The following is a 16,862-nucleotide window of genomic DNA, read 5'->3' as shown; positions in this document are numbered from 1 at the left end:
AGTTTGTGTGAAGGAGAAGCGGGGGGGGGGCATGGGCAAGTTGCAGCGGAGGGTGCAGAGCTGGTGGCCGGGGTAGGGGTAGCCAGGTGGAAAGCATGGCCAGCCGTAGCAAAATGCTTGTTGAAATTCTCGATTATTGTAGATTTATCGGTGGTGACAGTGTTTCCTAGCCTCAGTGCAGTGGGTAGCTGGGAGGAGGTGCTCTTATTCTCCATGGACTTTACAGTGTCCCAAAACTTTTTGGAGTTAGTGCTACAGGATGCAAATTTCTGTTTGAAAAAGCTAGCCTTTGCTTTCCTAACTGCTTGTGTATATTGGTTCCTGACTTCCCTGAAAAGTTGCATATCGCGGGGGATATTTGATGCTAATGCAGTACGCCACAGGATGTTTTTGTGCTGGTCAAGGGCAGTCAAGTCTGAGGAGAACCAGGGGCTATATCTGTTCTTAGTTCTGTATTTTTTGAATGGTGCATGCTTATTTAAGATTGAGAGGAAATTACTTTTAACCCTCCCGTTGTCCTAGGGTCAAAATGACCCGCCACTGTGTTGAACCAACTTTATTTAATTTTTATATTTTTGGGATCATTTGTGAGGAGGAGGCAGTGAGACTTTAAAGAAAGTATCACTGCCTCCTTCTCACAAATGATCCAAAAAATATACAAATTAAATAAAGTTGGTTCAACACAGTGGCGGGTCATTTTGACCCTAGGACAACGGGAGGGTTAAAGAACAACCAGGCATCCTCTACTGACGGAATGAGATCTATATCCATCCAGGATACCTGGGCCAGGTCAATTAGGAAGGCCTGATCACTAAAGTGTTTTAGGGAGAATTTGACAGTGATGAGGGGTGGTCGTTTGACCGCGGACCCGTTACGGACGCAGGCAATAAGGCAGTGATCGCTGAGATCCTGGTTGAAGACAGCGGAGGTGTATTTAGAGGGTAAGTTAGTCAGGATGATATCTATGAGGGTACCCATGTTTACGGATTTAGGGTTGTACCTGGTAGGTTCGTTGATCATTTGTGTGAGATTGAGGGCATCTAGTTTGGATTGTAGGATGGCCGGGATGTGGGGGGTCTGTAGCAAGCGGCAACAGTGAGAGACTTATTTCTGGAAAGGTGGATTCTTAGAAGTAGAAGCTCAAACTTTTTGGGCACAGACCTGGATAGTATGATAGAGCTCTGCAGGCTCTCTCTACAGTAGATTGCAACTCCACCCCCTTTGGCAGTTCTATCTAGACGTAAAATGTTGTAGTTGGGGATGGACATTTCAGAATTTTTGGTGGCCTTCCTAAGCCAGGATTCAGACACTGCTACAACATCAGGGTTGGCGGAGTGTGCTAACGCAGTGAATAACTCAAACTTAGGAAGTAGACTTCTGATGTTAACGTGCAGAAAACCAAGGCTTTTGCGGTTACAGAAGTCAACAAATGATAGCTCCTGGGGAGTAGGAGTGATACTGGGGGCTGCAGGGCCTGGGTTAGCCTCTACATCACCAGAGGAACAGAGTAGGAGTAGAATAAGGATACGGCTAAAGGCTTTAAGAACTGGTCTTCTAGTGCATTGGGTACAGAGAATAAAGGGGGCAGATTTCCGGGCGTTGTAGAATAGATTCAGGGCATTATGTACAGACAAGGATATGAAAGGATATGAGTACAGTGGAGGTAAACCTAAGCGTTGGGTAACAATGAAAGAGATACTGTACACATATCCTTTCATATCCTTGTCTGTACATAATTCCCTGAATCTATTCTACAACGCCCGGAAATCTGCCCCCTTTATTCTCTGTACCCAACGCACTAGAAGACCAGTTCTTAAAGCCTTTAGTCGTATCCTTATTCTAGTCCTCCTCACTGGAGGCACCGATTGAGCCGGTCTCTGCGTGTATGGGGGGTGGAACAAAGGAACTATTTGAGGCAGGTTGAGAGGGACTTGGGGTTCTACAGTGAAATTGTATAATAAGAACTAACCCAAACAGCAATAGGCTAGGCATATTGACATGGGAGAGAGGCATAATGCAATCACTGGTGTTATTAGAGAGAGCTAAGACAACAACTGGGAATGGCGATAAAGTTTGGGCTGAGGCTAAACAGAATAAACAGGACAGGGTACCGTGTAAAGGAACAGTCCAGCAGGCATCAGCTGTGCAGCTGAGTGATCATAAGGTCCAGTGAACAGCAATATTTGGTTGCAGCTAGCTAGTTGCGATTATCCAGTCCAGTGATTCAGTGATTCCGGCAGAAAATTTGATAGGTTCTGGGTCGATAACTCGCTGTGCAGACAGTGCAGACTGGCCGATAATAGTCCAGACTAGAGCTGGCTGGTAGGTAGTGCAGGCCACGGACAATGGAGAAAAAGCCGCTAACGGTGGCTAATAGCAAGTAGCTAGTTAGCTGGTTAGCTGGCTACTCCCGTCCGGTAGACAGAGAGGTAGATAGCCGGGGCTAGCTCAAGGCTAACTGGTGCTACGGGGGCAGTGGTAATTAGCCTACAGCAACATCCATTCGACATCCATTCGGTTGCGGCTAGCTAGATCCGGTGTTAAGGTCCAGTGATTCAGTTATTCTGGCAGAAAATCCAATGTTCTGGGTGAAAACCGCTAACGGTGGCTAATAGCAAGTAGCTAGTTAGCTAGTTAGCTGGCTGTCTAGTTTCAACCGGAGATTCTAGATAAAGGTGAGTAAATAATAGAATCTGTTCCACATTGAGTGAGGCGGGTTGCAGGGAAGTATATTTAGTAGAAGGATGAAAAGTGTGATAGGGAAATATATACGTAAAATACAAAACAAAATACAAAAAAACAGGCTATTTACATGGACACATCTATCTCATCCTGGAATATACAAGGTCTGAGATCTTCTGCCTTTGGCAGGAACCCAGACTTTACCAAAGAAATTGGAAATACAGACATTATCATTCTACAAGAAACATGGTATAGAGGAGATGGACCCACTGGTTGCCCTCTAGGTTACAGAGAGCTGGTAGTCCCATCCACCAAACTACCAGGTGTGAAACAGGGAAGAGACTCTGGGGGGTATGCTAATTTAGTATAGAGCAGATTTAACTCACTCTATTAACCAGTTAAATGTAACTAAATGTAATCAGAAATGTCATCTACATAATCCGCAAAAGTAATTATTTATCATAAACAAAATCTAGTAATGCTGCATACTCAAAGAAATCTCACCTTTCTGGTAAAAATAGTTACAGTTGAAGTCGGAAGTTTACATACACCTTAGCCAAATACATTTAAACTCATTTTTTTCACAATTCCTGACATTTAATCCTAATAAAACATCACTGTCTTAGGTCAGTTAGGATCACCACTTTATTTTAAGAATGTGAAATGTCAGAATAATAGTAGAGAGAATGATTTATTTCAGCTTTTATTTCTTTCATCACATTCCCAGTGGGGTCAGAAGTTTACATACACTCAATTAGTATTTGGTAGCATTGCCTTTAAATTTTTTAACTTGGGTCAAACGTTTCGGGTAACCTTCCACAAGCTTCCCACAATAAGTTGGGTGAATTTTGGCCCATTCCTCCTGACAGAGCTGGTGTAACTGAGTCAGGTTTGTAGGCCTCCTTGCTCGCACACGCTTTTTCAGTTCTGCCCACACATTTTCTATAGGATTGAGGTCAGGGCTTTGTGATGGCCACTCCAATATCTTGACTTTGTTGTCCTTAAGCCATTTTGCCACAACTTTGGAAGTATACTTGGGGTCTTTGTCCATTTGGAAGACCCATTTGTGACCAAGTTTTAACTTCCTGACTGATGTCTTGAGATGTTGCTTCAATATATCCACATAATTTTCCTTCCTCATGATGCCATCTATTTTGTGAAGTGCACCAGTCCCTCCTGCAGCAAAGCACCCCCACAACATGATGTTGCCACCCCCGTACTTCACGGTTGGGATGGTGTTCTTCGGCTTGCAAGCTGCCCCCTTTTTCCTCCAAACATAACGATGGTCATTATGGCCAAACAGTTATATTTTTATTTCATCAGACCAGAGGACATTTCTCCAAAAAGTACGATATTTGTCCCCATGTGCAGTTGCAAACCATAGTCTGGCTTTTCTATGGCGGTTTTGGAGCAGTGGCTTCTTCCTTGCTGAGCGGCCTTTCAGGTTATGTCGATATAGGACTCGTTTTACTGTGGATATAGATACTTTTGTACCTGTTTCCTCCAGCATCTTCACAAGGTCCTTTGCAGTTGTTCTGGGATTGATTTGCACTTTTCGCACCAAAGTACATTAATCTCTAGGAGACAGAACGCGTCTCCTTCCTGAGTGGTATGACGGCTGCGTGGTCCCATGGTGTTTATACTTATGTACTATTGTTTGTACAGATGAACGTGGTATCTTCAGGCGTTTGGAAATTGCTCCCAGGGATGAATCAGACTTGTGGAGGTCTACAATTCTTTTTTCTGAGGTCTTGGCTGATTTATTTTGATTTTCCCATGATGTCAAGCAAAGAGGCACTGAGTTTGAAGGTAGGCCTTGAAATACATCCACAGGTACACCTCCAATTGACTCAAATGATGTCAATTAGCCTATCAGAAGCTTCTAAAACCATGACATCATTTTCTGGAATTTTCCGAGCTGTTTAAAGGCACAGTCAACTTAGTGTATGTAAACTTCTGACCCACTGGAATTGTGATACAGTGAATTATAAGTGAAATAATCTGTCTGTAAACCATTGTTGGAAAAATTACTTGTGTCATGCACAAAGTAGATGTCCTAACCGACTTGCCAAAACTATAGTTTGTTAACAAGAAATTTGTGGAGTGGTTGAAAAACGAGTTTTAATGACTCCAACCTAAGTGTATGTAAACTTCTGACTTCAACTGTATAAATTGCTGAGGTGTAGTCACCTTTGAGTACACAAGCGCAAGTACACAGTACAAATGTGATTAAAATGTTAAAATATGAAATATGATGTATTTCCTATTCAACAAAACTGTATGAATAAGGCTTGAAATGACTTATATTATTATATATTAAATGACTTATATGCTTTCTAAATATAGTATGATCAAATCTTAAAATGACTAACTATAAGAGTTCACCTTCCTTATAACTGTAAAACACATATTTGTATGTTTAGTGTTAGAGAAAATGTGCATATTTGGATCATTTTTTGATCTCTCTTGATCAAAACGTAGATGTCTTGCCCCCATCGCTGTCAACATCTCACAGACCTCTAGCCTGGCTTCCTGAACTCGTACAGGACAGACCTCTAGCCTGGCTTCCTGAACTCGTACAGGACAGGAACTCTTTCATCTCATACTAATCTTGTCCACCTACGACAAACTGAACATTTATTTTGTTTAAAATCTATTAATTATTTAAGATTAATGGCTGTAAATAGTCAGAAGAGTGAATGAAATGGTAGGAAGGACATTTTCTTTTTAAATTATTTTTTAGCAGACGCTCTTATCCAGAGCGACTTACAGTTAGTGAGTGCATAAATTTTTCATACTGGCCCCCCGTGGGAATCGAACCCACAACCCTGGCGTTGCAAGCGCCATGCTCTACCAACTGAGCTATACAGGACATCCCAGCTTAAAGTGGTTTCATATTTCACATCCTACATCACACAAGCTCAGAAAAATATTCCTCCTTGGGAACCAGGGAACCAGGGAACCAGGGTACCAGGGAACCAGGGAACTAGGGTACCAGGGTACCAGGGAACCAGGGAACCAGGGAACCAGAGAACCAGGGAACCAGGGCTATCGCTCAATGCAAGCCATTTTTCTCTACGGTGTCCACAGATTTATAACAAGCATGTTGGTCGGAACCGGTACCAGAACCACGCAGGGGACCTTACAACTGAGAGGTTCATTAAATTAGTCAAAACAGGAACATTTTACATCTGGCTAGAAATTAATATGGAAATGATCTCAACGGACAAAAATGTCCTCCTGTGTGCTACCTATATCCCCCCCATTAGAATCCCCATAATTTAACCATGACAGCTTCTCCGTCCTAGAGGGGGGAGATCAACCATTTCCAGGCCCAGGGACATGTACTAGTATGTGGCGACCTAAATGCCAGAACTGGACAAGAACCTGACACCCTCAGCACACAGGGGGACAAACACCTACCTGGAGGTGACAGCATTCCCTCCCCCATATGCCCCTCTAGGCACAACTACAACAAAATGGGTCACAACTCCTGCAGCTCTGTCGCACGCTGGGTCTGTACATAGTCAATGGTCGGTTTTGAGGGGACTCCTATGGTAGGTACACCTATAGCTCATCTCTTGGCAGTAGTACTGTAGACTACTTTATCACTGACCTCAACCCAGAGTCTCTCAGAGCGTTCACAGTCAGCCCACTGACACCCCTATTAGATCACAGCAAAATCACAGTCTACTTGAACAGAGCAATCCTCAATCATGAGGCATCAAAGCCAAATGAACTGAATATTATTAAGAAATGCTATAGATGGAAGGAAAGTAGTGTTGAAACCTACCAAAAAACAATTAGGCAACAACAAATTCAATCCCTTTTAGACAACTTCCTGGACAAAACGTTCCACTGTAATAGTGAAGGTGTAAACTTGGCAGTAGAAAACCTAAACAGTATATTTGACCTCTCAGCTTCCCTATCAACTCTAAACATTTCAACTAAACAACCTAAGAAAATTAACAAAACTGACAAATATTTTTGATGAAGAATGCAAAAAAATCTAAGAAAGAAATTGAGAAACCTATCCATTCAAAAACAGAGACCCAGAAAACCTGAGCCTACGCCTTCACTATGATGAAACACTAAAACAATACAGAAATACACTATGGAAAACATTAAACAAACAACAACATGAAGCGTTATCTATCCAAAATGGAGATGTATGGATAAACCACTTCTCCAATCTTTTTGGCCCTATAACAGAGAACAAACAGCAAAAAAATATACATGATCAAATGTAAATCTTAGAATCAACTATTAAAGACTACCAGAACCCACTGGATTCTCCAATTACATTGAATGAACTACAGGACAAAATACAAACCCTCCAACCCAAAAAGGCCTGTGGTGTTGATGGTATCCTAAATGAAATGATAAAATATACAGACCACAAATTCCAATTGGCTATACTTAAACTCTTTAACATCATCCTCAGCTCTGGCATCTTCCCCAATACTCGGAACCAAGGACTGATCACTCCAATCCACAAAAGTGGAGACAAATTTGACCCCAGTAACTACCGTGGGATATGCGTCAAAAGCAACCGTAGGAAAATCCTCTGCATTATCATTAACAGCAGACTCCTACATTTCCTCAGTGAAACTATGTCCTGAGCAAATGTCAAATTGGCTTTTTACCAAATTACCGTACGACGGACCACGTATTCACCCTGCACACCCTAATTGACAAACAAACAAACCAATACAAAGGCAAAGTCTTCTCATGCTTTGTTGATTTCAAAAAAGCTTTTGACTCAATTTGGCATGAGGGTCTGCTATACAAATTGATGGAAAGTGGGGTTGGGGGAAAAACATACGACATTATAAAATCCATGTACACAAACAACAAGTGTGCGGTTAAAATTGGCAAAAAACACACACATTTCTTTCCACAGGGCCGTGGGGTGAGACAGGGATGCAGTTTAAGCCCCACCCTCTTCAACATATATATCAACGAATTGGCGAGGGCACTAGAACAGTCTGCAGCACCCGGCCTCACCCTACTAGAATCTGAAGTCAAATGTCTTCTGTTTGCTGATGATCTGGTGCTTCTGTCACCAACCAAGGAGGGCCTACAGCAGCACCTAGATCTTCTGCACAGATTCTGTCAGACCTGGGCCCTGACAGTAAATCTCAGTAAAACAAAAATAATGGTGTTCCAAAAAAGGTCCAGTTGCCAGGACCACAAATACAAATTCCATCTAGACACCGTTGCCCTAGAGCACACAAAAAACTATACATACCTCGGCCTAAACATCAGCGCCACAGGTAACTTCCACAAAGCTGTGAACGATCTGAGAGACAAGGCAAGAAGGGCCTTCTATGCCATGAAAAGGAACATCAAATTTGACATTCCAATTAGGATCTGGCTAAAAATACTTGAATAAGTTATAGAACCCATTGCCCTTTATGGTTGTGAGGTCTGGGGTCCGCTCACCAACCAAGAATTCACAAAATGGGACAAACACCAAATTGAGACTCTGCATGCAGAATTCAGCAAAAACATCCTCTGTGTACAACGTAAAACATACAGGCAGATCAGAATTAGGATGATACCCGCTAATTATCAAAATCCAGAAAATAGCAATTCAATTTTACAACCACCTAAAAGCTTTGACTATGTACAGACTCAGTGAGCATAGCTATTGAGAGAGGCGGCGACAGGCACTGCCCACAAAATGAGGTGGAAACTGAGCTGCACTTCCTAACCTCCTGCCAAATGTATGACCATATTAGAGGCACATATTTACCTAAAATTACACAGATCCACAAAGAATTAGAAAACAAACCCATTTTTGATAAACTCCCTTATCTACTGGGTGAAATACCACAGTGTGCCATCACAGCTACAAGATTTGTGACCTGTTGCCACAAGAAAAGGGCAACCAGTGAAGAACAAACACCATTGTAAATACAACCCATATTTATGTTTATTTATTTTCCCTTTTGTACTTTAACTATTTGCACATTGTTACAACACTGTATATAGCCAATAACATAACACTTTAAATGTATTTTACTGTAAATTTCTGATTGTTTATTTCCCTCTAGTTTATTGTTTATTTCACTTGCTTTGACTCGGGCTCATAGCTGTTTCCCATGCCAATAAATCCCTTTGATTAGAATTTAATTGAATTGAGAGAGGGAGAGAGCGAGAGCGGGAGAGCGAGAGGGGGGGGGGGGGGGGGGGGGGGGGGGGGTGTTTTCAGTTTTAGTTTAATAATTTTACACAAACACACACACACACACACACACACACACACACACACTCACAGCTGTGTTTTCATGAAATGTATGAACCTTTTTTAATGTAAATGTTTTTGCCATTTCAAATCCTATTTTCCCTAACCCCTAAACCTAACCCTAACCCCAAAACCCTCAACCTAACCCTAAACCTTTAAGCTTAAGATATCATTTGAACAAATTCAGGACCTGTAAAAAGTCCTGACTTCTAAAACAGGATGTGAAGTTGAAATGTTATACACACACACACACACACACACACACACACACACACACTAACCTTATAGAAGGCAAAGGCCGCCAATATCAGTCCCAGGACAGTTTTCCTCCTCCTTGGTGATGCGGTGAATAACAGATACACACCCTGCAACCGACCAATCAGGGCTTGTCGTTGGGGCAAGTAGGCGGAGCCTGCCTCAGCCCCAGAAGGTGTCGGTGATGATGATGATGATGAAGAGTCTGTGTGTGAGGGTGTAACCACGGTCTCCTGCAGTACCCATGCTGTGTATACCAGGTTGATTAGATGTATTATGGCTGCTGTGATGAACGGCCAGGTGAACCCTGCTGTCTGAATATAGAACCCAGTACACAGAGAGGCTAGCCCTGACAACACGCCTAGCAACATGTCCAAGGCTGCCATACGCACCGTACGACCTCCTCCCTTACCCCAGTCTCCCTCTCTACTCCCCCCATCTCTCCCTCTGTCTCTCCCTCCATCTCTCCCTCTGTCTCTCCCTCCATCTCTCCCTCTGTTTCCCTGTCCATCGCTCTCTCCATCTCTCCCTCTGCCTCCCAGTCCATCGCTCTCTCCATCTCTCCCTCTGTCTCTCCCTCCATGTCGCCCTCTGTCTCCCTGTCCATCGCTCTCTCCATCTCTCCCTCTGTCTCTCCCTCCATGTCGCCCTCTGTCTCCCTGTCCATCGCTCTCTCTATCTCTCCCTCTGTCTCTCCCTCCATGTCTCCCTCTGTCTCCCTGTCCATCGCTCTCTCCATCTCTCCCTCTGTCTCTCTCTCCATCTCTCCCTCTGTCTCCCTGTCCATCGCTCTCTCCATCTCTCCCTCTGTCTCTCTCTCCATCTCTCCCTCTGTCTCCCTGTCCATCGCTCTCTCCATCTCTCCTTCGGTCTCCCTCTCCACTCCCCCCACTCATAGCCCGATCTCTACAGTAATCACCTCCCCCTCCCCCACCTCCCTCACAATGGTAACTCCCCTCATCTCTAGCCCCAATCCAAACCCTATTCATACCCCCACCCCCTTCCTCACACGTATACTTACCCCCACCCCCATCCCCCTCCACCCCCTCCTCCTCACACAGGTCAGCTATATAGGCAAAACTTCCCCCCAGTAAAGCAGTGGGCCCCCCCAGTACCCCGGCCAGGAACGAGGCCCCTAGCAGGTAACCCAGGCTGAGGGAGAGGTGAGACACGGTTGCATAGCACAGAGCAAAGAACAGCTCGCCCACCAGGGGGGGCACCAGAGCTACCTAGAGATAGAGGGATGAGAGGGGGGAGAGGAGAGAGGAGGGCAGAGAGCGACAGAAGAAGAAAGAGGGGGGAGAGAGACATTGGTAACATACCAATTAGGATCCTCACACACACAGACCAATTAGAATCTGGCTAAAAATACTTGAATCAGTTATAGAACCCATTGCCCTTTATGGTTGTGAGGTCTGGCGTCTGCTCACCAACCAAGAATTCACAAAATGGGACAAACACCAAATTGAGACTCTGCATGCAGAATTCTGCAAAAACATCCTCCATGTACAACGTAAAACACCAAATAATGCATGCAGAGCAGAATTAAGCTGATACCCGTTAATTATCAAAATCCAGAAAATTCTACAACCACCTAAAAGGAAGCGATTCCCAAACCTTCCATAACAATGCCATCACCAACAGAGAGATTAACCTGGAGAAGAGTCCCCTTTCCAAATCATGTCCAATCAATTGAATAAAGGATGATCAATATAAACAGGATGCACCTGAGCTCAATTTCGAGTCTCATAGCAAAGGGTCTGAATACTTATTTAAATAGGGTATTTAGGTTTTTTATTTGTAATAAATTGGCAAATAATTTTTTTTAAAAACTGTTTTCACTTTGTCATTAAGGGGTATTGTGTGTAGATTGCTGAGATGTTTTATTGATTTAATCAATTTTAGGATAAGGCTGTAACGTAACAAAATGTGGAAGAAGTCAAGGGGTCTGAATACTTTCCGAAGGCACTGTATGCATTGGAAATGGTGTGTATTCTCTAGAATATCAAAAACTTGTAATGTAAAGATCCCCTGATATTGACCCTTTCACACAGTGATACTCCAATCAGTTATAGAACCCATTGCCCTTTATGGTTGTGAGGTCTGGGGTCCACTCACCAACCAAAAATTTACAAAATGGGACAAACACCCAATTGAGACTGCATGCAGAATTCTGCAATAATATCCTTTGAGTACAATGCAAAACCCCAACCCCACCCTTCCATCACAAAGTGCTAACCTAAAGAGAGATGAACCTGGAGAAGAGTCCCTTAAGCAAGCTGGTCCTGGGGCTCTGTTCACAATCACAAACAGACCCCACAGAGCCCCTGGACAGCCCCACAATTAGACCCAACCAAATCATGAGAAAACTAAAAGAGAATTACTTGACACATTGGAAAGAATTAACAAACAAACAGAGCAAACTAGAATGCTATTTGGCCCTAAACAAAGAGTACACAGTGGCAGAATACCTGACCACTGTGACTGACCCAAACTTAAGGAAAGCTTTGACTATGTACAGACTCAGTGAGCATAGCCTTTGTCACACCCTGACTCAGGGGACTCTGATATGTTGAGTCAGGGTGTGTATATTCTTTGTTGTGTATGTTCTATGTTGTACGATCTAGTATGTATGGTTCTATGTTGGCCGGTGTGGTTCCCAATCAGAGGCAGCTGTAGCTCGTTGTCTCTGATTGGGGACCATACTTAGGCAGCCTATTGGCACTAGTGGGTTGTGGGATCTTGTTCCGTGTGAGGTTTGTTGTGTGTACCTTAGGACGTCACGTATCATTGGTTTATTGTTTTGTCGTTGTGTTTTTCGTTAAATAAACATGTTTGCATATCACGCTGCGCCTTGGTCCGTCCCGTTTATGAACGAACGTGACAGAAGATCCCACCAGACCTGGACCAAGCAGTGTGCCGAGGAGGAGCAGAGAGGATGGACTTGGCAGGAGATAAGAGAGGATCTGGCAAGAAAGATGGAGGCCCTGATCAGGGTGGAGAGGCAATCCCAATAATTTTTTTTGGGGGGGCACACGGTGTGGAACGACGAGGCAGCAGGAGGCCGCGACAGGGCGGATCTGCTGGTTAGGAGAGGAGGCCACCAGATTACGGGGGCTATTGGTTCAGAGGGAGCAGAAGGAAGGTGTAGAAGCACGGCGAGAGGAGCTGGTTAGGTAGCAGAAGGAGCAGGGGTTAATAAAGGAACCCAGTCCTGCTCCTCGCACCAAGCAAGTGGTGAGTGTCGCCAGTCCTGCCCGGCCTGTTCCTGCTTCTCGTACCAAGCTAGTGGTGCGCGTCGCCGGCCCGGCCTGTTGCTGCTTCTCGTACCAAGCTAGTGGTGCGCGTCGCCGGCCCGGCCTGTTCCTGCTCCTCGCACCAAGCCAGTGGTGTGCGTCGCCAGCCCGGCCCGGCCTGTTCCTGCTCCTCGCACCAAGCCAGTGGTGCGCGTCGCCAGCCCGGCCCGGCCTGTTCCTGCTTCTCGTACCAAGCCAGTGGTGCGCGTCGCCAGCCCGGCCCGGCCTGTTCCTGCTCCTCGCAACAAGCCAGTGGTGCGCATCGCCAGCCCGGCCCGGCCTGTGCCTGCTCCTCGCACCAGACCAGTGGTGCGTTTGTCCAGTCCGGCACGGCCCGTGCCCGTTCTGATTGGGGACCATACCTAGGCAGCCTATTGGCACTAGTGGGTTGTGGGATCTTGTTCCATGTGAGGTTCCATGTGAGGTTTGGTTTATTGTTTTGTCGTTGTGTTTTTCGTTAAATAAACATGTTTGCATATCACGCTGCGCCTTGGTCCGTCCCGTTTATGAACGAACGTGACAGCCTTGCTATTGAGAAAGGCCGCCAAAGGCAGACCTGGCTCTCAAGAGAAGACAGGCTATGTGCACACTGCCCACAAAATGAGGTGGAAACTGAGCTGCACTTCCTAACCTCCTGCCAAATGTATGACCATATTAGAGACACGTATTTCCCTCAGATTACACAGACCCACAAAGAATTTGAAAACAAACCCAATTTTGATAAACTCCCATATCTATTGGGTGAAATACCACAGTGTGCCATAACAGCAGCAATATTTGTGACCTGTTGCCAAAAAAAAAGGGCAACCAGTGAAGAACAAACACCATTGTAAATACAACCTATATTTTTGTTGATTTATTTTCCCTTTTGCACTTTAACTACTTGCGCATCATTATAATACTGTATATAGACATAATATGACATTTGAAATGTCTTTATTCTTTTGGAACTTTTGTGAGTGTAATGTTTACTGTTCATTTTTATGTTTTATTTCACTTTTGTTTACTATCTACTTCACTTGCTTTGGCAATGTTAACATACGTTTCCCATGCCAATAAAGCCCTTAAATTTAAAATAGAATTGATTGAAATTGAAATTGAATTGAAATTGAATTGAGAGAATGACAGCGTTAAACAAATGAGTACCCAGGCTATTTAACAGCTATATACAAGTACATGTCATATATTGTCTTTTTCAGCAAATGACCTACTTTAGACCTACAGGAGAATAGGACTAATTTAGCGACAGTAAATGTCATATACATATATATATATTAGTTAAACAAAGTCCACCTGTGTGAAATCTAAGCATCACATAATCTCAGTATATACAGTTGAAGTCGGAAGTTTACATACACTTTGGTTGGAGTCATTAAAACTCGTTTTTCAACCACTCCACAAATTTCTTGTTAACAAACTATAGTTTTGGCAAGTCGGTTAGGACATCTACTTTGTGCATGACACGTAATTTTCCCAACAATTGTTTACAGACAGATTATTTCACTTATAATTCACTGTATCACAATTCCAGTGGGTCAGAAGTTTACATACGCTAAGTTGACTGTGCCTTTAAACAGCTTGGAAAATTCCAGAAAATGATGTCATGGCTTTAGAAGCTTCTGATAGGCTAATTGACATCATTTGAGTCAATTGGAGGTGTACCTGTGGATGTATTTCAAGGCCTACCTTCAAACTCAGTGCCTCTTTGCTTGACATCATGGGAAAATCAAAAGAAATCAGCCAAGACATCAGACAGTATGAAAAAATGTATGCACTCACTAACTGTAAGTCGCTCTGGATAAGAGCGTCTGCTAAATGACTAAAAATGTAAATGTAAAACAAATTGTAGACCTCCACAAGTCTGGTTGGTCCTTGGGAGCAATTTCCAAACGCCTGAAGGTACCACGTTCATCTGTACAAACAATAGTACGCAAGTATAAACACCATGGGACCACGCAGCCGTCATACCACTCAGGAAGGAGACGCGTTCTGTCTCCTAGAGATGAACGTACTTTGGTGCGAAAAGTGCAAATCAATCCCAGAACAACAGCAAAGGACCTTGTGAAGATGCTGGAGGAAACAAGTACAAAGGTATCTATATCCACAGTAAAACGAGTCCTATATCGACATAACCTGAAAGGCCGCTCAGCAAGGAAGAAGCCACTGCTCCAAAACCGCCATAAAAAAACAGACTATGGTTTGCAACTGCACATGGGGACAAAGATCGTACTTTTTGGAGAAATGTCCTCTGGTCTGATGAAACAAAAATAGAACTGTTTGGCCATAATGACCATCGTTATGTTTGGAGGAAAAAGGGGGCAGCTTGCAAGCCGAAGAACACCATCCCAACCATGAAGCACGGGGGTGGCAGCATCATGCTGTGGGGGTGCTTTGCTGCAGGAGGGACTGGTGCACTTCACAAAATAGATGGCATCATGAGGAAGGAAAGTTATGTGGATATATTGAAGCAACATCTCAAGACATCAGTCAGGAAGTTAAAGCTTGGTCGCAAATGGGTCTTCCAAAGTTGTGGCAAAATGTCTTAAGGACAACAAAGTCAAGGTATTTGAGTGGCCATCACAAAGCCCTGACCTCAATCCTATAGAAAATGTGTGGGCAGAACTGAAAAAGCGTGTGTGAGCAAGGAGGCCTACAAACCTGACTCAGTTACACCAGCTTATTGTGGGAAGCTTGTGGAAGGCTACCCGAAACATTTGACCCAAGTTAAACAATTTAAAGGCAATGCTACCAAATACTAATTGAGTGTATGTAAACTTCCGACCCACTGGGAATGTGATGAAAGAAATAAAAGCTGAAATAAATCATTCTCTCTAGTATTATTCTGACATTTCACATTCTTAAAATAAAGTGGTGATCCTAACTGACCTAAGACAGGGAATTTGTACTAGGATTAAATGTCAGGAATTGTGAAATACTGAGTTTAAATGTATTTGGCTAAGGTGTATGTAAACTTCCGACTTCAACTGTAGTGATGAATACTTTTTTGTTGTTGTTTAGGTTGTGGTGATATACTGCCATCTGGTGGCGACTAGAAACAATAGCGTAATAGGAACTGTATGTTTTACCTTCCTGCCGCAGTGGTCGCTGTAGGAGACCAGGAGTAGGGAGGAGAGGAGACTGGGGAAGAGGAAACATAACTCGCTGTAGAGGAGGAACAGAGATGCCTCCTTCTGGATCTCCTGTAGCGAGGAAGGGAGGAGAGGGGGAGGAGAGAGGGGAGAGGAGAGGGGAGAGGGGAGAGGAGAGGGGAGGAGAGAGGAGGGAGAGAGGAGGGAGAGAGGAGAGGGGAGGGGAGAGGGGAGGAGAGGGGGAGGAGAGAGGAGAGGGGAGGGGAGAGGGGAGAGGAGAGGGGAGGAGAGAGGAGGGAGCGAGGAGAGGGGGAGGAGAGAGGAGAGGGGAGGGGAGAGAGGAGAGGGGAGGGGAGAGGGGAGGAGAGAGGAGGGAGAGAGGAGAGGGGGGAGGGGAGAGGAGGGGGGAGGGGAGAGGGGAGGAGAGAGGAGGGAGAGAGGAGAGGGGGGAGGAGAGGGGGGGAGAGAGGGGAGGGGAGGAGAGAGGGGAGGAGAGAGGAGGGAGAGAGGAGAGGGGGGAGGAGAGGGGGAGGAGAGAGGAGAGGGGAGGAGAGGGGAGGAGAGAGGAGAGAGGAGGGAGCGAGGAGAGGGGAGGAGAGAAGAGGGAGAGAGAGAGGAGTGGAGAGAGGAGAGGGGAGGGGGAGGAGAGAGGAGAGAGAGAGGAGAGGGGGTGGAGAGAGGAGAGGGGAGGGGAGAGGAGAGAGGAGGGAGAGAGGAGAGGGGGGAGGAGAGAGAAGGGAGAGAGGAGATGGGAGGGGGAGGAGAGTGGAGGGAGAGAGGAGGAGAGAGGAGGGAGAGAGGAGAGGGGAAGGGCGAGGAGCGATGAGGGAGAGAGAGGAGAGTGGAGGAGAGAAGAGGGAGAGAGGAGATGGGAGGGGAGGGGAGAGGAGAGAAGAGAGGGGAGGGGGAGGAGAGAAGAGGGAGAGAGGAGGGAAGAGGGAGAGAGGAGATGGGAGAGAGGAGAGAGAGAGAAGAGGGGAGGGGGAAACCATTTGAAACAGATTTTCCTGGTCTTCCCGTTTTTGTTATATTTATGTACACAAAAGAAGACAAGAGAAAGACTAAACTTAATTTAATGATAATTGCAACTGTTTGAATTGAATGTCAATAATTGTATTTGTGGTGTTTGAAGCTGTAATGTTGATTCTGTAATTTGTAGTTAATATTGATTGATCATTTTGAATTTGTTGTATTGTTGTCCTCAGGGCACCGTTGTAAATGAGACCCTGGTTCCCTCGAATAGATAAAGTACCAAATAAAACCAATAAAGTGTGCACAGCCGCGAGCTTC

At 44.7% G+C, this 16,862-nt stretch overlaps 1 protein-coding gene across 1 annotated transcript in view; it reads right to left on the bottom strand.

Annotated features, from left to right (window-relative positions):
* The window catches only part of LOC311099903 (PAX3- and PAX7-binding protein 1-like), a gene marked incomplete at its 3' end in the record, with an annotated part of 89,713 nt that overhangs the window by 10,815 nt on the left and 62,036 nt on the right, over positions 1–16,862 (bottom strand). The window contains exons 12-14 of the mRNA XM_084140622.1: positions 15,570–15,683; positions 10,231–10,416; positions 9,214–9,594 (exon numbers count right to left, since the gene is read on the bottom strand). Coding sequence (XP_083996748.1) covers positions 9,214–9,594; positions 10,231–10,416; positions 15,570–15,683 — 681 coding nt within the window. The remainder of the gene's footprint in view (positions 1–9,213; positions 9,595–10,230; positions 10,417–15,569; positions 15,684–16,862) is intronic.

This window comes from Coregonus lavaretus (genome assembly GCF_964263955.1).
Source record: "Coregonus lavaretus genome assembly, chromosome: 24".
NCBI classification, from domain to species: domain Eukaryota; kingdom Metazoa; phylum Chordata; class Actinopteri; order Salmoniformes; family Salmonidae; genus Coregonus; species Coregonus lavaretus.
Note: the sequence above shows the minus strand (reverse complement) of the source record. Positions and strands in the feature narration are given on the sequence as shown.